This window comes from Talpa occidentalis, unplaced genomic scaffold (genome assembly GCF_014898055.3).
Source record: "Talpa occidentalis isolate TD23 unplaced genomic scaffold, MPIMG_talOcc4v2.1 talOcc4.8, whole genome shotgun sequence".
In the NCBI taxonomy this organism is placed as follows: domain Eukaryota; kingdom Metazoa; phylum Chordata; class Mammalia; order Eulipotyphla; family Talpidae; genus Talpa; species Talpa occidentalis.
The window spans coordinates 11,305,819-11,330,543 of record NW_023605194.1 but is presented as its reverse complement, the minus strand read 5'-3'; the positions used below and the strand labels follow the sequence as shown (position 1 = coordinate 11,330,543).

General features: G+C 46.9%; 1 protein-coding gene across 1 annotated transcript; it reads left to right on the top strand.

Moving 5' to 3' along the window:
- Nucleotides 1-12,355: 12,355 nt before the first annotated feature.
- Nucleotides 12,356-20,688, top strand: LOC119233844 (caspase-7-like). Its single transcript, XM_037496495.1, has 5 exons — nucleotides 12,356-12,434; nucleotides 13,253-13,381; nucleotides 16,369-16,547; nucleotides 16,932-17,061; nucleotides 20,414-20,688. The coding sequence occupies exons 1-5, from the start codon at nucleotides 12,371-12,373 to the stop codon at nucleotides 20,638-20,640; spliced, it is 729 nt and encodes a 242-aa protein (XP_037352392.1). The 5' UTR covers nucleotides 12,356-12,370; the 3' UTR covers nucleotides 20,641-20,688.
- Nucleotides 20,689-24,725: the final 4,037 nt, after the last annotated feature.

Below are 24,725 nucleotides of genomic sequence, written 5' to 3'. Positions count from 1 at the left end.
CATGTAAAAAGAAAATTTACCAAAGATTATGAGGTATCGCTATGCAGTATAAACTGTTTAATGGTGCTTTGGCTAACGGTCCTGTTCATGACAGAGAAGTACAGTTAGTGCCATGGGCAATTAGTGAAGTCATTGGCTATTTCAAATGAATGATTGCTTTTTTGCAAGTTCACTGATAACTAGTTGACAGGTCACTGGAGATAATAAAGAAATCTGTGCTTGCATTTCAAAGGTATGTTGACTTTTCACAAGGTTTCCTTCATAGGTATTTGGTATCTGTACCAGTTTTTAGTCACTTGTGGGTTTTTGTAGTGGCCCATGCTGTACAGATAGCTTCCCTAGACATCTATAAATCTATTAAGCTTCTCCCTAAAAGAGTTTTGTAATACTATTGAGAAAATACGACCAAATAAAAAGCCTGGTACAGGGTAGGTGAATGGATACATGGATGGATGGATGGATGGATGGATGGATGGATGGACAGACGGGATGGAAAATCCATGTATGTCTAACTAGTTTATAGACTTCTATCCCAAATGAATACAATCCTAAGGTAATTATGTCTCTTTCCCTTTTTGGTTAGGTCTCTGGATTACGCCCTTAAATTGCCGTAGCTTTATAGTTTTATGAAATACTTAGAACAATAACTAGTAATATCTGGATACAGAACACATGGAAAGCCCACTAAAGACTATTTCAGAGTAGGGCCTCCCTGGTGGCCCAAGGGGTTAGCATCAGCACTGTGAAGCTGTCTGCAACTACTTCAGCACAAGTTCAAATACATGACCATATGAGAATTCTCGGTATGTGGGCCACTACATGTAATCCTGGACTGTTCCAGGAAGGCTTATCTGCTTATCCTTGTCTCCCAAGTCTGAAAGTTGTCAGCTTAAAGTTGAATCCTCTCCTTCTGGCTTTGTGAAGACCCTCACTATCTACCTAATACCACCTTAAAGCAGACCTTCTAGAAACCTCTTACTAAAGATGGTATCTTGGCCTTCCTGCTGGCCTAGGGGTTAAGTCTCAGCAGCATCACAGCTACAGCCTAAATTCGATTCCAGGCCAGGGAGCTGACCCACATGGAACAGCAGACCTCTCCTGTCCCTCCTGATGCTCCCCTGAGCAGTGTATGTCTATAAATTCACTTGTTCTGCTCCCCACTCTGTCTTGGTGAATCCTCTCCCCCCTCCCTCCAACTCTAGCCCACACCCCAGTTTTTCTATGCAAAAACTAAAAAAACATAAAAAATGAAATAGATGGTGTCTCGCCTGTCCCAAGCCCAGCGCCTACCTTCTGTGAGCCTTACCCTGCTGTGTGCTCTGCAAAGCCATTACCACCACCAACATCTTAAATATTAGTGTATCTACTTTTTAAAACTATCTGTCTCTTCTATCAAAATAGAAAATGCATCCAAACAGGACCCTTGGTCCTTGTCATTTCTATCTCCCCCATGCCTAGATTAAGGACTGGCATGGAAAAGTTACCATAAGTTTTTATGGCTCCAATGAAATGTATTAATACTCTCACCAAAACACCTTCACAGGTCAGAGGTGAAGTCACAGGTCAAGGTAGGGACCTTCCAAAAGGGAGGGCACATGCTTATCTGAAGCAGCAACCACTCCTTGTCCCAGCAAACTTGACAGGAGAGGTGTTTCCAGAGAAACAGGTGTCTGGAGGCTGGAAATCCAAGATGAGTGTGCCAGCACTGTCAAGTTCTGGCAAAGCTTTGTTGTGTTTGCAAACTACAAGCTCTCTGTCTTCTCAGGGTAGAAGGGTCAGGAAGCTTGTTTGTTCTCTCTAATCATGCATGTATTCATGTTCTAGTCCCATTCTGGATGGCTCCCCCATCAAAGCACCTCACAGAGACCCCACCTGCCAACTCCATCAAGTGAGAGGTTTTAGCATCTGAATCTGGGAGACATTCCACCGACAGCAAAGACATGTTGGAAATAGAGTAACTAAGCGGTTAAAATATTCGATAATTTAGGATGTTCACATAAATCAATAAATTGTAATTATTCCCTTACACTTGCCTGGAGTCTTTTTTTTTTTTTTTTTTTTTTAGGGAGCTGCAATTGGTATCTAACACTATTATTTTTATGTGTGCAAGATAATAATTTGATATAAATATATAGTACAAAATGGTCACTAGTGTAGTTCACGTTCATCATCCCCCAGTTACATATATTTGGGACTCGCCTTTCTTAAACCTGGAGTCCCTGACCTGGGGAGACATTGGAGAGGATATTTGGAGGGGTGATTGCCTTATGTCCTGCCATGCAGGCCTCCCTTCTTTCACACACGGTGTTGCTAGATCATGAAAAGCAGCCATCTCTGGAATGAGTGAAAGTAGTTTGTTCTCAGATATTTATACCACAGTGTAACTGAGTTAACCCGTTGTTGCCCTGAGAAGCCCTGGAGAGAAAAGCATTGGAGGCCTAGGTTGGAGGACCAAGGATGAAGAAAGACCAGTGTGTGTGTGTTTGGGGGTTGTGAGGACTCACGGGTGGGGGTGAAGTGGGATCCCTGCAAGACAGTCTCTCCCTTGGCAGATTAACTGGCATATCCAGTGGCTGACACATGGGGACACTCAGGAAATGTTTCCTGAAGGCTCCAGCGCCAAGCCCCGAGGAGCGGGCTGTGTGAGCAAGTGGAAGCCACAGGGGAAGCTGAGGTAGCGTCTCACAGCCCACGGGTGAAGAACAGCGCATCCTCCAGGGGAACCACTTCTGGGGGGCGGGAACTGCAGCAGACCCCAGGGGGCCCAGGGGTTGCTCCCTGGCAGCTGGAAGCTCCTGCAGAGGCGCCCCCTGGGGCTGAGCCCACAGGGACTGGAGTGAGGGGTCTGGCAGGGGTGTCTTGGGGCCGTGGGAACCGGGTCCCCACACACGTGGGAAGGCCGCACCCCAGACAGGAGGAGGGGAGAGGGACTCTGAAAGCCCCCTTTGTCGAGGCCCGGGGAGTCTGCGGGGCGCCCTTCAGTTTTGGGGCTCGGGGTTTGCAGGGCGCCCTCCGGTCACGGAGCGTGGCCAGTGCTGCAGAGCGCGCTCCTGAGAACTGGGGCGCAGCAGCAGGAGCGGCAGCGCAGGGGCGTTTTTTGTTTTTGTTTCTCTTTTAGATTTTTTTATTTTAACATGTATCCTATTTTACACTTTTTGGACCATATTTGCTCCCCCCACCCCCTCAGGTGTAGTCCCCACAGAGTTTCCTTCCCCAAGGCACCCGGGCACCATCACCACAGCCCCCTGTGCGCCTCCCTCCCTCTGGACCCTCTCCCTCCTGCTCCCCTGCAGGATGTCTCTGGTTTATCAGTGTCTGTTTTTGCTTTGCTGTGTTTTGTATGATTTTTTTTTACACTGATGTCTTATTTGGTTCCCCTATATTCCTGCTGTAAGTGAAACCATCCGATATTTTTCTTTTTCCTTCTGGCTTATTTCACTGAGCATCATTCCTTCCAGCTCCATCCACGTTGCTGCGAAGGGCACAAGTTTATCTTTTTTGATTGCTGAATAATATTCCATTGTGTACATACACCACATCTTCTTGATCCAGTCATCTATTTTTTTGGGTTGTTTCAAGGTTTTGCCTATTGTAAATAGTGCTGCGGTAACCATAGGGGCACAGGTTTTCTTTTGAATCAATGTTTTTGTGTCCTTTGGGAAGATCCCTAGGAGTGGAATTGCCGGGTCCTAGGGTAGCTCCATTTTTAGTGGACTGAGGAACCTCCAGACAGCTCTCCACAGTGGTTGGACCTGTTTGCACTCCCACCAGCAGCGTAGGGGAATTCCTTTTTCACCACATCCTGGACAACATTTGCTGTTGCTTGTTTTCTTGAAAGTGCCATTCTCACTGGTGTAAGGCGGAGTCTCACTGTGGTTTTGATTTGCATTTCCCTGATTATCAGCAAATGGCTGAAAGGCACATGAAAAAATGTTCAGCATCCCTGATACGCGGGGGCGTTTTTTTAAAAAAGATTTATTTATGCATACAAGAACTGGGGTATAGGCCAGAGGTGCAGGGAGTGAGAGGATTCACCAAAGACAGAGCCGGGAACACAACAGGCAGATCCACTGAAATACACTGCTGAGGGGACAGCAGGCGAGACAGGAGAGGTCTGCCGCGCCATGTGGGTAGCTCCCTGGCCAGTCGGGGATCGAACTCATGCTGCAGAGGCTGTGGATTGCTTCACTGTGTGGTGCTTAATCCCTTACACCACCAGGGAGACCCTCGAGTGCGTTTTCCTCAGGGCCAACTTGGCTGAGTGCGACACCCCGAGCCTGGGCGGTGCACGGAGCCCCGCCTGATGCTCCTGTCCCAGGAGTCAGTGCACCTTTCGCTTTCGCTTTTGCCCCAGAACCTCCCAGCACCAGGACAGAGAAGGTTGAGAGCTCCTGCCCCACGAAGCCTGCAGGAAAGGTAACTCGCGCCCCCATCTGCGCTGCCTGCCCACTGTGCCCACCGGGCCACCTCCTGCCAGGCCATGCACTCCCAGCCCAGCCCCCGCCCCGCCTGCGCGCAGCTGCTCTGTGGGTCCTGAGCAGCATCTGTCCGGGCAAGCCCTGAAGGTCCTTGAAGAAACTTTGGGGAGAGGGTTGTCTGTTCCTCCTGGCTTTGCTTGCTTTGCTGTGCTCATCTTTCCTGCAGGCCAGCGAGCTTGGGACACTCCCTACTCCTTGGGGATTTGGAAAGAAGGCGGGTGGATGTAGACTGGGGGCTGGCACAGGCGCTTCAGTTCCCAGCTAATAGTCAGGGTTCCCATCAGATGGGCTGGGGTTCAGTTCCCCAAGCCCCCTGCTGGTCAGCCCTGGGCCCTGGCCCTGTCTTTGCCTCCTCTGTTCAATGGGGAGAACTGTGATCCCTGGCGAAGGTCCTGCGGGGATGAGGGAGGTGACTTTGGTGCAGAGCATGCCCAGGCCCCGGCTTGGCGCTCCCGGCCTTCCCTGTTGGGGTACCCCACGGGGACTCTTGACGTGGGGTCAAGAGTGGAAGTGGAAGTGGAAAAGGGCGGGCAGCCTTACAAAGCCCTTCTTGTCTTCAGCTTTACCATTTATGGGGCGGTAATGTCACTTGTCAAATCGATTCATCCAGGAAGTGAGCCCCAAGACTTTCCCTGCACCTCCTGCAGGGCTGTCTACAAGCGCCCTAACCTTTGCCTCCCTGCAGGCTATTTCCTTCTCCAGGACTGAGCCTGTCCTCCATATCAGGTAGCAGGGCCGATACTGGCACTGCAGTCCTCCGCCTAGTTCAGAGTCCACCCCTGCCCCTTGTTAGCAGTGTGGTAGGGTCTCTTATCTCTTTGAAGAAACGGAAGTTCCTCTTCCCCGAAATGCAGAGCACAGGCCCGGGTTCCAGGCAATGGCCAGGAGCATCAGGGGACTGGAGTTAAGTGCCCAGCAGAACCCCCTCCTCCTTCAAGTGCTACCTACAGTGGACAAGCCCACCTCCCCTGCTTCTCTTCCAGCTCCTTAGGGAGAATGTCTTTACGGCGCAGAAGAGAGCATTCAGGGGGCCTGTTGCCCACCCTTGCTGTCAAGTGTCACTTACGGTTGGCCACATCCCTGAAACCAACCAGCCAGCATTGGGGGTGGTTGGTTGAATCCCTGAATATGGAACCAATGAGTAGAAAAAAGTCCCTTAACAGTGAACCCCTCAATTCAAACGAGCAGTGTTCAAGAGTCAACTGTCCTTTAAATCCTAATGGAGAAAGAGTAATAATAATAATAACCGCTAACTGGGAGTGCCCTGCACTGTCAGAGCTTTATGTTTATTCATTTAAAGAGAAGATTGGTGTGTTTAACAATTGAATAAGCGGTACCCCTTGAATGATTGCTCTTGGCAGCCCGAGCCTTACAAAAGGGTGAGACAAGACAGAAGGGCCAGGTGTGCCCCGGGCAGGCCCAGCTAAGATGGGCCAGGATTTTCTTGGTGGGCAGTGGGATGAGTGGCCTTAGGGGTCAAAGCCAAGTCTGCGGCTGATGAGGTGATTAACCCTGGAACGTGTAACCTTACAGATGTAAGAGGCAAGCCCCCCACGCTGACTTGTGCCACACACCCACTCTGGCAGGCTGTTAGAGGGGATGCTTGCTGCTCCCTGATGATGTTCAGCAGCTACCCAGGAAGATGCTGTGGGCTTCGAACAGAAGAGCCTTCTGCCCTCGTGTTTGAAAGGGAAGCTCCAGAAAGCCTGCCGCCACTGAGCTATAGAAATCAGCCTGCGTAGTTAATCCAGGGTGACAAGGAATGAGGAGGAGTTCAAGCTGACTCCCTCCTTTGATGGCAGTGGTCAGAGGTTCACTGAGCCCTGCCTCAGCTCAGCCTTCCACCTTTCTCAGCTCAGCAGCTTCCCTTTCTCCTATCACACTGAGACCTCTCCCTATTTCCATGCAGCTCAGTCAAGCCCCCTGGTGTGGCCACTTGGTTTGTAGCCTGACATTAGTGGCATCCTCTTATCTGTCCCCCAAGGACACATGACCAGGTCCACTTGTTCCCATGTGTAGCCCTAACTCCTTCCATTTGGGCTTCTAGCGTTAGACTTCCTGTACGTGTTCATTGAATGAGCAAAGAGAAGTCTCCAGAATTATTCTCCATGGTCCCAGTAATATTAAAGCAAATGATTGATTTTCTTAAGAGCCATTTCCCTAAACTCTTCCATTTCTTGTTTTTTTAGCAGTCACGTTGTTTTATCATCATACATCCTAGATTCAGCCTTTAAGGTGAGTATCAGCAAAGGCTCAAGCCTTAAATTCCTCAGGTCAAAGGTAGTATCCTTTTCTGGTAGATTTATATACTTGAACTTTAATTTTGAAAATATTTCTGTGCTTTGCTAATAACAATCCATGTTGAAAGTAACCAAGACTATGTAAGGAGATGAAATGAAAGCTGCCAGTAGTCTTTGCTTGCTAGGACTTATGCTGATCTCCTCTGAGATAGGGTTATCTCTGTTTTTGAGAAATATTTTGGGTTCTAATCTGAAAACTGCCCCCCAACACCAATATGCTGGTGGTGGTGGTAGAGATTCAGGATGTGCTGAGAAACAAGATGGCGCCTGACTTCTCATGGCCTTGTACACATCTATCTGGCTTTTGGATGTTCCTCCCTCTCAGTTCTGTCCCCAGTATCTAGATCACACCTAAGGCAAGCTGGAAGGTCACAAGGGAACAGTGCTTTGTTCCCTTGGACACCTCCCCACACTGCATTCTTTCTTCCCACCTGGTGCTATGGGGTATGGTATCTTTAGTCACATAGATGCTCTGTGAGCATATTAGGGTGCACACCCGCCTCTGCTCTCTGCATTTGCTCAGAGCTGAGACCAGCAGAAATCAGAGTCTGAGAGGTTTCCCTTTGGCCACTGCTGCCCTCAGCACCAACTCTCTGTTTTGCTTTCCAATCTCCAGATGTCACACGATGACAAACCGACTGTGGTGGAAGAGGAGCTTGAGGGGCCTACGCATTTAGCAGCTGATGATGACATTGATGCTAAGCCCAACCGGTCCTCACACAGCTCATCACTATTCAAGTAAGTTTCCTGCCATCCAGTGGGACCTAGGGCCACGCAGGCTGCCATGCCTCTGCAGTTTCCACCCACCCTCCCAGAGAGCAGCATTCAGGGAAGGAGGTTTATGCTGCAGAGGTCAGTTTGCAGAGTCCTGCTCTGGTCTGTGATAACTTTAGGGGCCTGGGGTGAGCTCAGTGTGGGGGATCCCCAGCTATGAGGGTGTCCTACTAGGCACTTGTGCATCTGCTTGTCAGCTGCCCAGGACTGAGGCGCAGTCCGTGTTAGAGGCGGTGAGCAGGCAGCCTCGTGGGGAGCAGAGCATGGGCTGCAGGGCCGAATCTGGGCACTGTGGGGTAGAAGGTGTTAGGTGAGTCCTTCCCACCTGTGCGCTCAGAGGCACTCCATAGAAGTGGGGAGCAGCCTGTGTACTGAGCCCCACTTGTTCATTTCTTGAGTTCACTTGTGTTAATAATCATAATCTGTTCACTTAACAAACTCTTGTAAGGCCAGCACAGTGTTGCACTTAGTCCTCTTAATCCCAGGACATGGTTCAGTTACTTATAACTGTTTAGTCGGTAGGGAAACTGAGGCACTCAGGGGTTTAATAACTTGCCTTTCTGATGACAGTGAATAAGTGGTAGAGTTGAAGTTACAGCCCAGACAGTTCCAGACTGCTCTCTAATGGCCCTGCTGTGTCCATTTCACTTAGAAGCAGGCCTACAGGGACGTGCAGGAGTCTCCTACCTCCCCTTACCCTTGATCACGGAGGGGTGGTGAGCAGTGGTTTCTCTCAAGAGGCAGGAGCTGTCCTGTGGATCAGAAGTATGTCCACTGGAGAGAGACAGTGAGGGGGATAAGGCTGAGGGATCTAACCCACACTGCAGAAGGCTACGGAGAGCGTCACAGTGCTGTGCTCTACCGCCTGTGCCACCAAGGAGGCCCACACTGGCTCACTTTCATTTGCACCTTTCCGTGCCTGTCGGTACTTTGCAGAGCAGATGGGATGATTATTACTGACACACTTTGGAAAGCACCGAACACTATAAACATACTAACAATGTTTGTTGTTGATGATTTAGGGAATCTCTGAAGTGGGTCGTCCACCATCTGTTTGTCACATTTGTCAGATTCAGGAGAAAGGCTTGTTTCCATCACCCCGGACTTGAGAGAGGCTCAGGGTGAACATCTCCTAGTTACGGTCTGTGCCAATAGTTCTCACATTTTCCCTCTACAAGGTAGCCCTTGTTCTCCTTGTTCTACTCCTTGTTTTGTTCCATACCTAACACTACTCATTGGAAATCACCCCACATCAGCGCCTGGAGAGCTTCTGTTCTTTCACAAGATTGTGTGATTTGATTAAAAGACACCCCCCTCCTTTGGTCCCGCTGGGAAGTGGCCATGAACTGGACTTTGTACCTGACTTGTTGGTCACGGTGGGAGTAGGTCACTTTTTGGATAAGCTTGTGTCTGCCGGCCCAGTTTTTCACTGAGACATGCCATTAAGGTTTTAACTAGAAATGAGAGAGGTGGGAGCAAAAGGGAAAACTTGTCTGTCAGTCCACAAATGTTTCCAAAAACAGGTTTCTCCCGCTATCCGAAAGTAGAGCATTCCTATCGGGTGTGATTTGGTGGGTTATTTTTTGGTTCAGAAAATCCTTAAAATATCTTCCATATATATGAGTGGTAATAGCAGTCCCCTGCCCAAAAATAACCTGTCAAATCATATCAAATAAGAAAGCTCTGTTTTCCAATTCGTGGTGGGGGAGGAACAGAGGAGGGAACCAACTTGTAGTATTTGGCGTGACATGCAAAAGAATAAACAACAATTGTCCTATGTTTCTGCAGAATCAGCAGCTAAGGGCTACTTTCAAATAGCTGCGGGGCCTCCCTGGTGGTGCAAGGGGTTAAGTGTCAGCGCTATGAAGTTATCTGCAACTACTGCAGCACAACTTCAATCCCTGGCCAGGGAGCTGACCCACTTGGCACAGCAGAACCTTCCTATCTTACCCGCTGTTCCCCTCAGCAGTGTATTTCAGTACCTCTGCCTGTTCTGCTCCCCCTCTCTCAGGTGAATCCTCTCACAAGCCTCTAGCCTGTACCCCAGCACTTGTATGCATAAATAAACCTTAAAAAAAATAAAAATAAAATAGTAGCTGCTCAGAGCAATCCTTCTTCTTAAGGTGAGTCTGTACTTAATCTCTGCAGCAACCTGGCAGTAAGAATTGGCAAAACGGAAGCAGTGGCACCGGCACACAGTAGCCACAAAGGGAGAGAGAATGGGGTAAGAGGGAGACCATTGCTGGGAGAAGGGGCCTCGAAGTTCCACAGCTATTAGGAGAGACTCTCGCCTCTCCCTTGCTCATTCTTGTAGAAGATGTGTCTGTGCAATAGATTTTACTCCACTTCACACACACACACACACACACACACACACACTGCTTTCTCCCTGATGCCTTCTCTACAGTCACTTCCTCCTTTTATTTGTCTCTCATGTCACATGCTTTAAGCTGATCTTCGGGTTTTTGCTTCCCCACAGTTAAAGCACAGATGGAGTTTCCCCAGGCCAGCCCCTCTTAGGAAGGTGAATTCAATGGGATTGAATTAATAATCTCTCTCTGACATGCATCTGTGACCTCAGAAGACCTGGGTGTAACAAAAAGCTGTTTTGGTTAGAAGGAAAATTAATATTGACAGACTCAAATCCAGAAAAAGAAAGCAAATATTTAGTTCATCTTGAGAAAGAAGAGCTCTATTTAGGGGCAGGACAGGTAAGGGAAACTGTACTTCGCTGAGATAAGAATCACATTTCATATTCAAAGTTAAACTACTTTTTATATCCACGAAAAATATATTCTTTCAAGTGTGTATTTATTTATTCCCCTGTTGCGTTCCATTTTTTTTAACCAGTAATTTTCTAAATTCTAACTTGATGGACACAGAATCCTTTTCTTTTTCATGCATCTTACATTGGAGCCTGTTTTTCTTATAAAAGATATTTGCCAGTTTTGTTTTGCTTATCATTGAGGATGGGCTAATGCAGCCCGAAAATCATTGCAGCTTGGTTATTCAGATATTGTTGTATTGTCAGATTGAAAATAAGCCCATATTGCAGAAGATAGGAGACTTTTGTACCTTAAAGGACTTGAGTGCATAAATTGTAGCCTTCAGTATAGTCCTTGTGTGGCCTTGAATTAGCGAAAGAATGTCCAGAGCCAATGAGAAATGGCAAGTGAGATCCCCAGCACCAACAAATGTTACTTGTAGTTATTATTACCTATAGAATGGGTACGATTGCTCCGCTTCCCCCTACCTCAGAGGCTTCTATTGAAGGCCAGTGAGTGTGTTTTTCAAAAGCATGTAAAGACCCAAGACGATAAAGTGTACATTGTATAAAAATGATGTAAAAAATATACAAAAGAAAAGAAAAAAAATAAAAATAAAATAAAATCAATGGATGTTGAATTTTAAAAAAAAAAGGCTGCAAAGCTATTTTGATGTGCACAGGGCACTCAGCAGGGATGTGGACAAGGTGGCAATAAGGAAATAAATCTTACTCCTTACGCCATGTCCTTAAGCAATACAGACACTCACTGACCTTTGTCTTCGCTGAGCTCTGAGGGAGACTTGGGAGTGGGGACACTCCATGGGAGAAGGCACCTGCTGCAGCCCAGTCTCCCATCTCCAGGCCTGGGCAGCATTTCCCTCAGGGAATGCACCTGCCACACACGGCAGTGGGCCTAGACACAGCTGAGGAATGTGGCAGCCTGCACTGTCATGTGTGACCAGGCAGAGGCTCCAGGACAGGAAATTGATGCCAGTGAAGGGCAGTGACCCCCAGCCCAGCCCACACGGGCGATGGGTGCAGACCCCTACCCCAAGTTCTCTTTTGAGCTGCCCCTCGGGGGGAAGGAATGTGAAGAAAAATCCTGACAGGAAACAAAGGCAGGGAGCGGTGTCCAGAAGGTATGAGAACAGATTCAGGGTGTTTGTCTTTTAAAAATAAAATGATATCAGGGAAGAAACTGAGCCTTGTAAACACGGGGAATCATGTCATAGCAAAGTTGAAAATTAACAATAAGGAAACTGAAGTTTCAACCTGTAGAGCTGATGTGTACTCTGGACCAAGGCAGGAGGGGGACAGCCACATCCTTTCAGAGATTGAGAGACTCTAGCAGATAAGACGTAACAAAAACTCAAGAGTAAAATGCCCTTGGACTCAAGTTTGCCAGCTACTGAGTTTAGTTTCAAAGTTTCATGCGCATTGTTACATGGAATTGCTTTACATGAATATTCAATAATTTAGCTATTCTACTGTAAATGGACACTCAGATTATTTGCTGGCAGGGATTGTCATTAAGCATAATGGTCTCCACATGTGTGGGGTCTTTTGGTAAACAGTGTTGCTTTTTGGGGGGTCCAAGTGGAGTCACTCTGTCTTAGGATACATTTAAGTCCAGTTTGGGAGATGCCAGTGTTTCTCACTGGGTGTACAAATAGGCTCCAGCAGTACGTGAGGACTCTGGGTCTGACCGTGATCGCCAGCCTCTGGTAGCCGCCGTGGTGGGTGTGTGCTGGGATTGAGTTGCGACTTAATCTCTGTGTCTCTAGCATTTAATGAAATTGCAAAGGAGAGCACATTCCATTTAAATATGGCAACTAAGCAGAGACATCTGATCCCCCCGCCCCGATCTTTTTTCGAATATGTTGCCACTCTCCTGGGCTCCCCTCTCATGCAAATAGTAAGATCAAGAGCCCAGTGCTGGCCTGACATCTTCTAAGTCCATACCTCCTTTTGTATTTCCCAGTAAGCAAAGGAAAAGTGACTCTAGGACATCTATCAAGAACCAAGACTTTGAGGCTTCATGCCAGTATAACATGGATTTTGAGAAGGTGGGCACGTGCATCATCATAAACAACAAGAACTTTGACAGAAGCACAGGTAGGTGTGTGGCCTGCTCCCTGCCAGTTTGTTGAACTTGCATTAAGACTTGTATCAGGGGCCTCCCCTGGTAGCGCAGCAGTTGAGCGCTGGGCTGCGAGGCTGCCCACAGCCTCTGCAGCACTGGTTTGTTCCCCGGCCGCCGGCGAGGGTCCCACAAAAAAAAAAAAAAAGACCTGTATCAGGGCCTCCCTGGTGGTGCCAGGGGTTGAGACGCAACCTATGAAGCTGACCGCAGCCACTGCAGCACTAGTTCCATCCCTGGAAAGGGAGCTACCCACATGGTGCAACAGACCTCTCCTGACTTGCCAGCTGCTCCCCTCAGCAGTGTATTTCAGTCAGTCTGCCTGTTCTGTTCCCCACTCTGGTGAATCCTCTCACTCCCCACACCTCTGGCCTGTACCCCAGGTCTTTTATGCATAAATAAATAAATCTTTAAAAAAAAAGATTTGTATCAGACATTCATAGGAGAAGTGCTCTGTCCCTCTGCTGTGGCAGACACCCTTCCGAGGATGTTTTTCACTGAGTCCAGGAGAAGGGCATGCGGGGATTTGGGAATGTTCAGTCTAAGAGGCCTCCATGTGTATTAGCTGCTGTGAAACAGGAACCAGAGGCCAAGAGCAGAGGTGCTGTTTGGCCTGCACTGGAGCTGCAAGTGACCACGCTGAGACTCACCCTTGAGAGGGGACTGAGATACCCACTCCTTTGAGTTTGTTTTCAATTGCTCACCGTGCACCCGGGAGCTCTTGGCCTGTGCACACCAGCTCCCAGCAGGCAGCAGGGGATACTCATGTTGACCTCTCATGTGATTCCCTCAGGCAGGGGCCCCCGAAATGGAACGGACAGAGATGCTGAGGCCCTTCTGAAGTGCTTCCGAAACCTGGGTTTTGACGTGACTGTCCATAATGACTGCTCCCGTGCCAAAATGGAAGCTGTGCTGAAGGAAGGTGAGTCTCCTCTTCCTCCGCCCCCACCTGTCTCCCTGCCCCCTGCTCCTGAGAGGGATGGGCCAGGCTGATGCTGGCAGGACACCTCTGATGGCCCCAGGGATATTTCAGTGTGGGAAGCCTGTCTTCCTCCTGGCCACTCCGTGTCTACCTCTGGGGCCAGCAGGTCTCCTTCAGGAAACTTAGCTTTCCCTAAATAGATGAAGGCAGCTTACATGACAGCAAAGGAAACAGGTTCTGTATCTACAGAATCTTCTCAGTTTGAAAAGACTCAATCATAGGGAAGTAACAAATCTGTATCTTCCCATTCAGAACAGTTTGGGTCAACTTCCCCTAGTGACCAAAGGAGAAATAGTCATCCCCATAGAGCAGCACCACCTTCTATTTTTGACACAGCACATTCACAAAACCATTTCATTAGACCTTGAACACAAGCACTGCAGGATAGCATCATGTCTGTTTTATAAACCCAGGACGGAGCTTTTGAGAGGATAAGGAAAATACCAAAGGCATGGTTAGCAAGGACAAAACCAAAATTCAAGCCATGGTCTCCTGATTCCAGAAGAATCGTATTTTCTATTACACCACACTACCTAGTGGACACCATCTAGGGTATTCTGGCTTTTACGGTGAGCATTTGAAAGTAATACCCTACTAACTCATCAGACAAGACCCACAGTCAAATCATAGATGCTCTTCAATAAACTGCTAGAAAAGGAATGTGACCCTCTCTCCGAATAGCCTTTCTCATTATTTAAATACCAGGCAGGCATTTTGGCCCTTTTGTTCCTCCTCTGTTTTTCAATAAGTCCATGGCTGCTGCTAATATCCCCTGGATGTGGACAGAGGATTAGGCAAGTAAGGCCTTTTCCCAGTGGGGGATAAATTGAGGTTCACACCTGAAGCTTGACCCACAAAGAATCCTTTTATCCTGGAGGCTGGAATCAGGTTACAGAAAAGCAAACTGAAGTTCCAAGAATTCAAACAGCTTTCCTAGAGTCCTACAACTAAAGCACCAGGGATGGCTTTCCAAAATAGTAAGTCCAGGGCACCAAAGTTCCTGCACTTTGTTGTTCTTGGAATCCACACTAGCTAAGCAACTTGTGCCACCAGGCATACACAGAATTCAATGAAAGATAATCACATTAACCCATTTTTAAATTTTTCATTAAATAGTTGTTTGAGTTGCTTGTCTTCCCCTCCCCCTCACTTACCCCTGACCTGTTCTCCCACCATCCTTCTAACCTCAGAAACCTGTCACTTTGGTTATCAGTCCATCTCATTCATCCATTCTCTTGTCTTTTCCAAATTTCTTCAAACATGAACCTTGAGACCTGACCCTCTGTTCCCTGAGGGGCCACCTGATGGAGCAGACTGGGAGCCAGGGATCCAGCTTTGGGTCCCTCCAAGCTCTGACACTGGCTACTCAGGCAGGTCGGCTTCAGGTGGGTCCTGCTACCTGCCCCTTCCATGTCCTGGGGTTGGGGTGAGGAGTAGTGAGCAAGCAGGGCTTGAGAAGTGCAGCAGGCAGATGGAAGGACTTGCCCCAGCAGGAGACTGTTCTTATGAAAAGTGAGTCATCAAGTCCATGCCAGAGCATGTCACCAGCACCAAATTCTCTTGTTGTCCTATAACAATAGTCAGTGGCTGTTTTTCATGACTGTCCATGCAAACAGTTCCAGTGAAGGCAAAACTCACACTCTCTAGCTCTGTCATAATTTGTCTGATCTGAACATAAACTATGCGGTAAAAGAATTCCAGCATCTTGGACTTCTGTTGGCAGAACCAACCCAGAATCCTTGTACAGGTAGATGCAAGGGTGCCACAGTGACTGGAATGGGAGGGCCACACCGGGCTCACCTGGCTCCAAGGCTCCCACGTGCCCTTTGGGCAAAGTTAAGGGACTCTCCAAGATTCTGTTATCAGTGATACAAAGATAAACGAGGCCTTCTTTAAGGGGCTCTTGCAGGGATTTAATAAGAGAACTCACGCAAAGTGTCCAGATCTCTGTCTGCACATAGTAGGTGCTCACAGACTTCTATGTGTTACTTCACGCCATCATTGATCAAGAGAAGAAGAAGGGAGGGTTATACCCATGAGCAGCTTGCCGGCTAGTTAGAAAGAATCCCAGACCTTAGATGAGTTTGAACTGAACCGACCATGAAGCCCTTCATGGTTCCTCTCCTCAGGATCCAAAACAACGGCCAGTCTGGCATTGGCTGGAATTTTTGTGAAATTCTTTCCTTTATAATTTTATGTTTTACCTTTTAAATGGCAGTCACATCACAGAACGCCAGGTGTACCATCTTAGCCTTCACGCGTACAGCTTCACGACATTAAGAACATTCGGGCTTTGTGTGGCCATTTCCCCATCGTCCGACTCCAGAGCTTTCTTCATCTTACAGAACTGAAACTCTGTCCCTTTTAAACTCGAGCTCCCCAGTTCCCCTTCCCCACCCCTGGCCGCCTCCACTCTCCTGTCTGCCCCTGTGACCTTGACCGTGAAAGGCTGCCTCAGACTGGGATCATAACATAAAGAGTTTATCCTTTAGTGACTGGCTTCTTTCATTCAGCACAAAATTCTGTTTTCTTTATCGTTACTTGTGTGATGCATGCTGGGCCCCTGTGCAAATAGTATCCCATTTCATAGGTACTGGTTTCCTAGGCCAGTCCATACAGCAGAGCAAGACACACAGGCCTCAGTCATCCTGTGTCACACCTGCCAGACAGCAGAGCCAAGCTCAGAGCATGCCAGCGTGTTGCCTCCCAGCATCTGAACCCATCCCGCACCTCCACACAAATTCTAGAACTCTCCCTTTCTAACTTCTTCCCACGGGTCTGCCTTCTCTCCAGAGGGGTGCTCCTCCAACCCCCTCCCATCCCCTCCCAGAGTCAGTGTCAGCTTCCAGACTGGCAGGGGATATTACAGCTGAGCTCCGGCAGGGCATAGATTTTAGCTTTTCAATGTCCACATCTCTGGCTTGCAGTTTCTGAACAGGACCACAAAAATTCAGCCTGCTTCACCTGCATCTTACTGAGCCATGGAAAAGAAGAAGGTTTAATTTATGGAACTGATGGCTTGACATCAATAAAGGAGTTGGCAGCCCATTTTAGAGGAGATAGATGCAAAACCCTTGTAGAGAAACCGAAGCTCTTCTTCATTCAGGTAATCCAGCCAATAGAATTTTCAAAGCCAAAACAATTGCAAGTGGGAGGGGAGTGCAAGTGACTTGACTTGGATTGTAGCCTTTTTACAAATCCATGTGCTATTTCAGTTGGGTTTGTAGTTCTGGGCTTTGGGGACTCTCTAAATGCTTGACATCTGCATTTGCACCGTATCACAGATTATGGGGGTTATAAGAAATTGCAAGTCTATTCTCTTCACGTAGTAAATTGACACAAGATTCACTCACTTATTTATTCATCAAATTCTCCCTGAGCTGCTAGAACATGCCAGGCACCGTTTGGGGGGCTCTCTGCTCACATGTGTGTGAGCAGCACACACATTCTGTCCCCAGCTCCATGGCGTGACCTCTGCTTTGACACTTAGGCTTGCCAGGAGACAGAGCTGGACAACAGCATCCAGGCTGATTCGGGGTTTGTCAATGAAACGGATGCTCAGCAGCACTACAAGGTCCCAGTTGAAGCCGACTTTCTCTTCGCCTATTCCACCGCTCCAGGTATCAGCCCTGCTGTCTGCTCTGCTCTGTGTCTCACAGTTCCACCGCCCACACGCAGGCTGGGGACTGTCTTAACAACCCCAAGTAGAAACTTAAACCACAAGTCCATTAGCTCGCCCTCCTGGAGGTCAGACTTCCAAATGGGTTGCCAGGCTCCCTTCTTCAGAGGATGTGGGGAAGTCCACTTCCTTGGCTTCAGCACTGTGTTTGACCCCTCTGCCTTCCTGGGCTGGTGGCCGCCTCCCTCCATTTAAAGTCAGCAGCTTCACATCTCTGACCCCTTCCATGGGCACAGAGCTCCCAACCACAGCTGGAAAAGACTCTCTTCTTTTTAGGACTCCTGGGATTACTGTGGGTCGGCTGGGTAATCCAGAACAACCCCCCATCTCCTTCCCATTGCCTGGGGCACATCTACAAAGTCCCTTTTGCCTAATGGGGGAACATGATCACAGATGCAGGGTCAGGGCCTGGACTTCTCTGGGCCATCAGGGCGCCTGATGCGGAGCGTGTCTGCTTTCCTCCCTGAGAAAGCTGGATTCTCTCACTGTTAATATTATTGGAAATCATACAGACAAATCTTTCTATAACCTTTTGCAATGTATAGTGTTTTTATGCCTTTTACCACATCTCATCCTTGTAATAATTGATGGTCGGGAAAGGTGTTTTTACTGTCCTAATTTTACAGAAGGGAAAAAAAAATTGAGCCCAAGTGATGTGTCAGGGTCAGGCAGAGATTTGGGGTCACAGTGGAGTTATGGCTCAGCTCTGGATTCCTGTAAACTGCCCCCACCACCATGCTAGGCACGAGCAGGCCTGCTCCTTCTTAACTAAGCTCCATGTTGCCTGAGTAAGTTTAATGAAAATCCCTCCTGTGTTTTGCACAAATCCCATCACCGAATTCTAATCCTCCCAGCTGCAGCAGCTGCTTGTCAAATGCTGGACACAGAGGAATTGGTTATAATAGAAAGTTGCAGTATATTTGGAAAACCAAGTCTGGCTAGATCTACAGATGTATTTTCTGAGAATGTTGACTTCACAAGTTTTAAGGATCATAAAATAATGCTGTCATCCTGCTCTTGAGAGGGAGATGGTGTGAAGAGGGCAGGTGTCTGGGTAAATAAATAGACCCTGTGTTTACAGATGCATGGCATAGATCAAACCTGGGCCAGTAGAGTTATGGGAGCTCTGAGCAGGCTCTGTCGGAACTGTAGAAAAGAAGGGTGAACTCTAGGAGGCTGTGGGAGAGGGTTTCCTAAAACGTGAGCTGCTGTAACCGAGTCTTAGAACCCACACAGCAGGAGCCAGAAAGAGGGCTCGTAGGATAGATCGATCGATAGCCCCGTGCTCTGGTGACACCACAAGACTAGATCACAGTGTGTGGTTCGCTCAGCTGCTCTAACAAAGCTCACAGACCAGGGGGCAGACGTTTGTAGCTCACAGTTCCGGAAGCTGCGAATCCAAGGACACTAATGCTCTTGGGTCAGATCCTTATCGCCTCCTTTAACATTAATTGCCTGCATGCAAGCCCTGTCTGCAAATACAGTCAAATATCTGAATTTGGGGACTCAGTTCATAGCCTAGAAGTCATGGTGTGGATCAAACCTGGGCCAGTAGTCAGGGCTCTCGTGCTGGGCTAAGCAGTCCAAATTTCTCCCTGATAAAAGGATGCAAGGAAACTGTTTTAGGGAGGAGAGTCTCAGGGTGAGGTTTGCATTCTGGAATGGCTTCCTTAAAGACCCTGACGGGTAGGGGTTAGAGGAAGTGAAGCTGGGGCAGTGACAAATGGACTTGATACACAGGTTTACCCTCGCCAGAAGCAGAGACAGAGGGTTAATGTAATGGGGTAACATAGGTGAACCCCTCACATACACTCACACATGAAAAGCTTTGTCCACAAAGTTCAAATCCTCACACTGGTGGTTCCCATATCATGTGCTGCAAGAAAGAATTCTGAGTGCCCTCAACCCCTTTACACAAATGGGTTATTTATGTTTATTCAGTAACGGAAGGATATGAATGATAATGCTGATGAGCCAGTTCTCACCAAGCGATGTGAATGATTGGCTGGAAGAGGAAGAATCACAGCTCTTCATGTGAAACAAACACAGCTTTTGTTTCACTCTGCCCTTTTAAATTGGAGGAACTGGGGTGGTGGGATCTTCCTTTGTCCCTGGATTAAGACACCTGCAGGTGCGTGACTTTGCTGCTCAAGCGGAGAAGCCGGGCATTATTGTCACCTTTTGAAGTCACAAACAGTTGCAGTGTCTACCCCGGATGTGCAGGCTAAGAGGATAACAAAAACCCAAACCTGACTTGGCTCCACACTCCCAATTCCAAGGTGCTCAGGGGGCCTTGTGCCTGCAGCTTTCTCACTTTCCCCCAACTTCCCAGATCCCTTTTAGATTCCCTCAGGGTCAAAGATGACAGGGAGGCAGGGCTGGAGGAGACAAGTTATGCGTAAGACCCAGGTCCTGAAGTGACCCTGCTTCTTATGCTCTGGCCCCGTCAGCTGACTAAAGCTGCAGCATTTCCTCTTGGGCACATCCTTGGTGCTTGGATTTGCATCTCCCTGCCTGGTTGTGCATTGTGATTCCTTCCTCAACCTCTGGGCTTCCTCCTGGGTACTTGCGTAACCTCTTTCTGCTGATGTCTCCTTAACCCTTCAGTAAATCCTATTGGACAGGACCACACCAAGAGCTGAGACAGTGGAGCCAGCGACCTCTCCCAGAGACCACGTGTGCTCTAGGAGAAAAATGCCCCTTCCCATCCATTGCTGGTGCCCGCAGGGCAATCCTACTAAGGCAGCAGGGCACTCAGCCACCTCTGGCTGCTACATTTCAGCAGCAGCAGCCAGGCTCAAGTTCTGTGTCCCCCCCCCCAGCAGGGACACATCCTGGAATTCTCAGAGGTCACTGCCAAATTCCATCTGGAGGCCCGGAGAGAAAGCAGCAGCACGCATTGCAAAGAGTGGTGGGAGTTCCAGGAGATGGATGGTTCTCCATCACTTCCTTTGGGATACTCCCTGCCCACCCTTGTCTCCCACTCACTCATTGTCTGATGTGCCTCCTGTGAGCGCCTCCATCAGGTGGAGGCATGTGCCCCAGTGGGGGCTGTCAGCAGATTTCCACCCACAACAGCAAGCACTTGTTAATGTCTCCACACACCCCAGTATGTCTGTGATGTTTGCTTTCTGAGCCTACTGCAAAATTTCCATCCTGTATGCAGAATGGGGTGGGGTGGGGGTGATTACAGAAGAGCAGGCACGGCTGCCCCAAACACACAGAATCTTTCTGGGTGGTGAGTGGAGCAGGGGCAGTCCGCGGGTCATTGTCTCTCTTCTCTCCCACTGAAGGCTGCTACTCATGGCAGAGCCCAGGAACTGGCTCCTGGTTCATACAGTCCCTCTGTGACGTCCTGAATGAACACGGGAAAAGCCTGGACCTCATTAAAATACTCACCAGGGTGAACCTCAGAATGGCCAGGAACTTCCAGTCCAGGACCGACGACCCAGACATGAGCAAGCAGCAGATCCCGAGTATCGCCTCCATGCTCACCAAGTTGCTCTACTTCCGCAAGTAACCGCTCGAAACACGGCAGCTGAGAAGCAACGGATCATTCGTCGACGAATCAGACTCCTAGGAAGTATCTAAACATTCTGAGGTGTTCTAAATTGAAGTGGAGATCATGAATGAATTTGTTTAGTTTTAATTTCAGGAAAATGTGTTGATTCAACAAGGAAAAAAACTTCATGGTGCTTTGTGTGTTTGGGTTTTAGTCTTTTTTTTCAACATTATACATTTGATGATGTTATAATTTTCTTGTATTTCCTTCTCCTTGTTGTCCCACTTACTACAACAAACATAACCTCTGCAGATGACTCTTGGTGGTGTCCACCATGATTGGTGATGACATTGGTATACAGTTTCAGAGTCATATTCGTACCCGGCAAAGAACCCCAGGGCTTGACAGAAAATAGCTTGTGTTTACCTGTAGTGCAAAAGGTGGTTATTGAGTGTGATTTGAGTCCTTTTTTTGTTGACTTAGGGAAGATTCTCATGCACAAATTCCCAGATAAGTTGGGGGAACAGGGAGAAATGTAAGGATTCAAATATGTATGAGTCAGGATCCAGGTAGAAAAATAGGACCATTCTCGGTGTTTCAGTCGAAGGAACTTAGTAGAGTAGTTGACTTACATAGATGATAGAAGAGAAGCCAAATAAATAGAGGTAGTTGTCACTGAGGGTTTTGAGGAGGTGTGGTTCCCTGTGCCCAGAATCTAAGGTTCTCCACAGGAGCTAGAACCATTCTAGGGGCTGCTGGGTGGGAAGTTGGACCCCCAAGGGGTTGTGGGAAAAGCCATAGCTGGAGATGAGGCAAGGCCTGTGAGTCAGACATGGAGGAATACCTCTCTTATGCCTTTCTTCTGCTCTCAGGTCTTCCCATGATGTGAATGTAGGTAGTCATACGCCCCAACTTGCCACAGTTCCTCTCCATTTAGTCATTCATTTATTAAGTTGTCAGATAATCTGTGGATTACCTGCCAGTTGCAAAATAATCTCTCTTTTGAATGTACTAGGAACTTTTAGATTATTTCAAGCCCTATTCTCAATAAATTTCTTATTGCCTCTGGTCCTACAAATGGGGGAAAGTTTATGCCAGAGATTCTTTACTTGGTTTTCAAGGTGGTATGTCTTTTGAATTCTGGGTAAATTGCTCTTTTATTCAGCCTAGTAACTGGTTAACAAATGTTCAGATTTATTGATTAAAATGTGGTTGCTTCTAACCTGCTCAGTTTGCTTTTCTTTTGAAGATTTTTATGGCAGTGAGAAAATGAGAAAACAGGCTAAGAATTGACTCTACTAACTTGACCTCAATACAAAATGTAATTCATGTTTCTTTTGAAGCTGGAACACTAATAAAAAATTAAATTAAAAAATCAGTTAGGAAGCTGACAGTCTTCACATAAAGACTTACTCAACATATGAAACTGTTTGTGATGGGCTGCCTGTGATTAATTTGGCAACAAAATTAAATGATATACAAGTATCTTCTTTCAATAAGGAAATTATTTAGGGCCAGTTTATTAAGCTTGTCCCTGGTTTCCTGCCATCTAAAATATACCAAATGTTCAAAATTTAAGTGATCATGGGTTAAGAATCTATCTTCTTATTCCCAGAATTCACTTTGGAAAATAGACAATCTGATTAAAGTTCCTTATTATAGAGCTAAAGTCACCTAAGTGCTTTTGTAACTGAAAGTAACTATCACAACACCCTAGCTGTTTGCCTTGTGACTTTCATTATAGAAACAATCCCAAGTATCAGACTTATTTTTTTAATTCTCTGAGAAGTTACAAGTATTAGGCTTACAGATAAGCCAGAGGTATAAATTATTATTAAGAATGAGCCTCCACCCTTCAGTACTTTATTGGACAGAAGTGTTTATCAGGATCACAAATCCTACTCCAAGTTGGATATGCCTTCAGTCACGCCACCATTCTTAAAGCTTTGATCTTTTTAGAACCTGGGATTTTGATGACCTTTCCTAAAGTCTTCAATCTTGATAGACATTCCTGGTTCTCACTGTTAGTTAGAACCCAAGTTTCCCCATGCAGGGGAGTGACAGAGGGCACTGCCATTGTCCTGAGTAAAACTGCACATCTGTGGTGTCCCCACTGGCATACTTTAGACTCTGCCCTGAACTTTCTCGAAGTAAATTTCCATAAACCATCACACATCTGTGTTTATGAAGTGCCCAATATAGGCCCCAAAACAAAGACCTATGTTCAGTGGATTCTTATGGTTTAAACCTCAAAGAAACCAAGAACTTTCTATGAAAAAAGTCTGTGATGTCCCTAAGAGGGCCACTGGCTGACAATCCCTGTATCACCTGAAATCTTCTGTTACCAGCTACTCTGGTTGCCTTTTGGCTTCCTAGGAGCATACCCTTCCATCTAGCTATTCATCTTTCAGGTCCTCTTCCAGCAAATAGTTGGTCAGGCGAGAAGCTACAGTGGTCACCAATTTATTGCCCGAATTAATCTGTGTCATTGGCCAGCAGACAAATAGTAACGGTCTAAGGATAACTGATTTCCGAAGCAATGTGATCCTTATGAATTCTTCAAAGTTCTAAAAATCAGAAGATTCTTTAACACTGTTTGCCATGTCAATATTTAAAATCATGCAACACCAAGTGCATGCACAGTGTGTCCAGCATCCCCTGGGAGCTTGTTGGAAATACAGATTCTCAGACTCTGCCCCAGACCTACTCAGGAATCTGTATTCCAGCCAGATCTCTGGTGTATCTGTGTGCACAGTGAAGCTTAAGCTCAGTTTTGAGAACCAGGACTAGTTGTTAACACACTTACACTTCCCCTTCACACTGAACATAGATCAGATACTATGCTTAAAATGAATTAGTAAAAGAACATGTACATTTCAGAGCTTTTAAAGAAGACATGTTTTCAAGCATCTATTAATCTTTAGCAAAATCCTCTTTTAAAACAATCTGGTGTCCTTCAGTTATATGATATACTTTCTATACCCCTCTCCATTTAAATGAGCCCTCTGCTGAATGATATAATAGAATTGTTTATATGTTCTCAAAGTGTCTGCAAATGTGAATTATAGCCTTTAAAATGTCTTCATAAACAGAACGGGATTAAGGGAGCCATTCCTTGCATGTTTTCCTTGGCTGCAGGAGCTGTTTTGCATTGAAGCTGCAGAGTTTGTCTCTTCCCACCTGTCCACAGAGCCCAGTGGACACCCAAAGAATTATTATCTGTCTCTGCCAGTGTGTCCTCAGGCCATAGATCAGCCTTCCAATAGAGCTTGGGGCTTTGTTTTGGATCAGGTGGCAAATACTTCTTTTTGATTCATAAATCATTAACACAAACACATCAAGAGCACATTTGGAAGACCCAGCCACCAACTCAGTACTGACGTGGACATGGAAACTCCATTAGCTTACAGATTCATGCGTGAACAGTCCTCAGAAAATATGTGATCAACGTTTGAAAACACGAAAGCCAAATATGATGAGTTAGCTTTGGCATGAGTCTGGGCTTACACGACCCTATAAATATTTATGGCGCTACAATTTCCTAATAAATTTGTTGTAAGCATTTAAAGCCAAAGTATGTGTAAGAAGTTAAATTTGGAAGGCACATGGGATTTTGGCTGCAGACACACAAGACCAAGGCTTTCTTGAGTTTTGATGATTTGACCCATTGTAAATGGCATGAGATTTGGGAAAAAGAGATGTATAAACAGTCTGACAGATATGATCAAAATTGTTAGCTCAGCTTGAATCTTTTAAGGCATACCTCAATCAGCATGACATCAAAAATTTTCCCTCAGGATCCAAGGTTAGCAGGGGAGCTTTTGATCATTAATTTTTAGAAATTTGTCTTTGAGTTCTAACTCTGCCCTGCCACTTAATATTCATGTAATTTTAAGGAATCAGTCCTCATCTAAACATGAGGATGTAATGCTGTGAAGATTAAATGACATAGTGTATTTGAAGTGCTTAGCACAATGCCTGGCATAAAACACTAAGTAAATGGTAGCTACCAAAGATGATGATATTGAAGGTGATGACGATGATATAAAGAAGATGAAGAAATGATGATGATGATGATGATGGTAGTGGTGATAATGGCGGTG

Coding starts and splice junctions, on each gene's coding strand:
- LOC119233844 (XM_037496495.1), top strand. CDS start 12,371: ATGGATTTTGAGAAGGTGGGCACGTGCATCATCATAAACAACAAGAAC. Junction 12,435..13,252: donor GAACTTTGACAGAAGCACAG/GTAGGTGTGTGG, acceptor TGATTCCCTCAG/GCAGGGGCCCCCGAAATGGA. Junction 13,382..16,368: donor GGAAGCTGTGCTGAAGGAAG/GTGAGTCTCCTC, acceptor TCTGGCTTGCAG/TTTCTGAACAGGACCACAAA.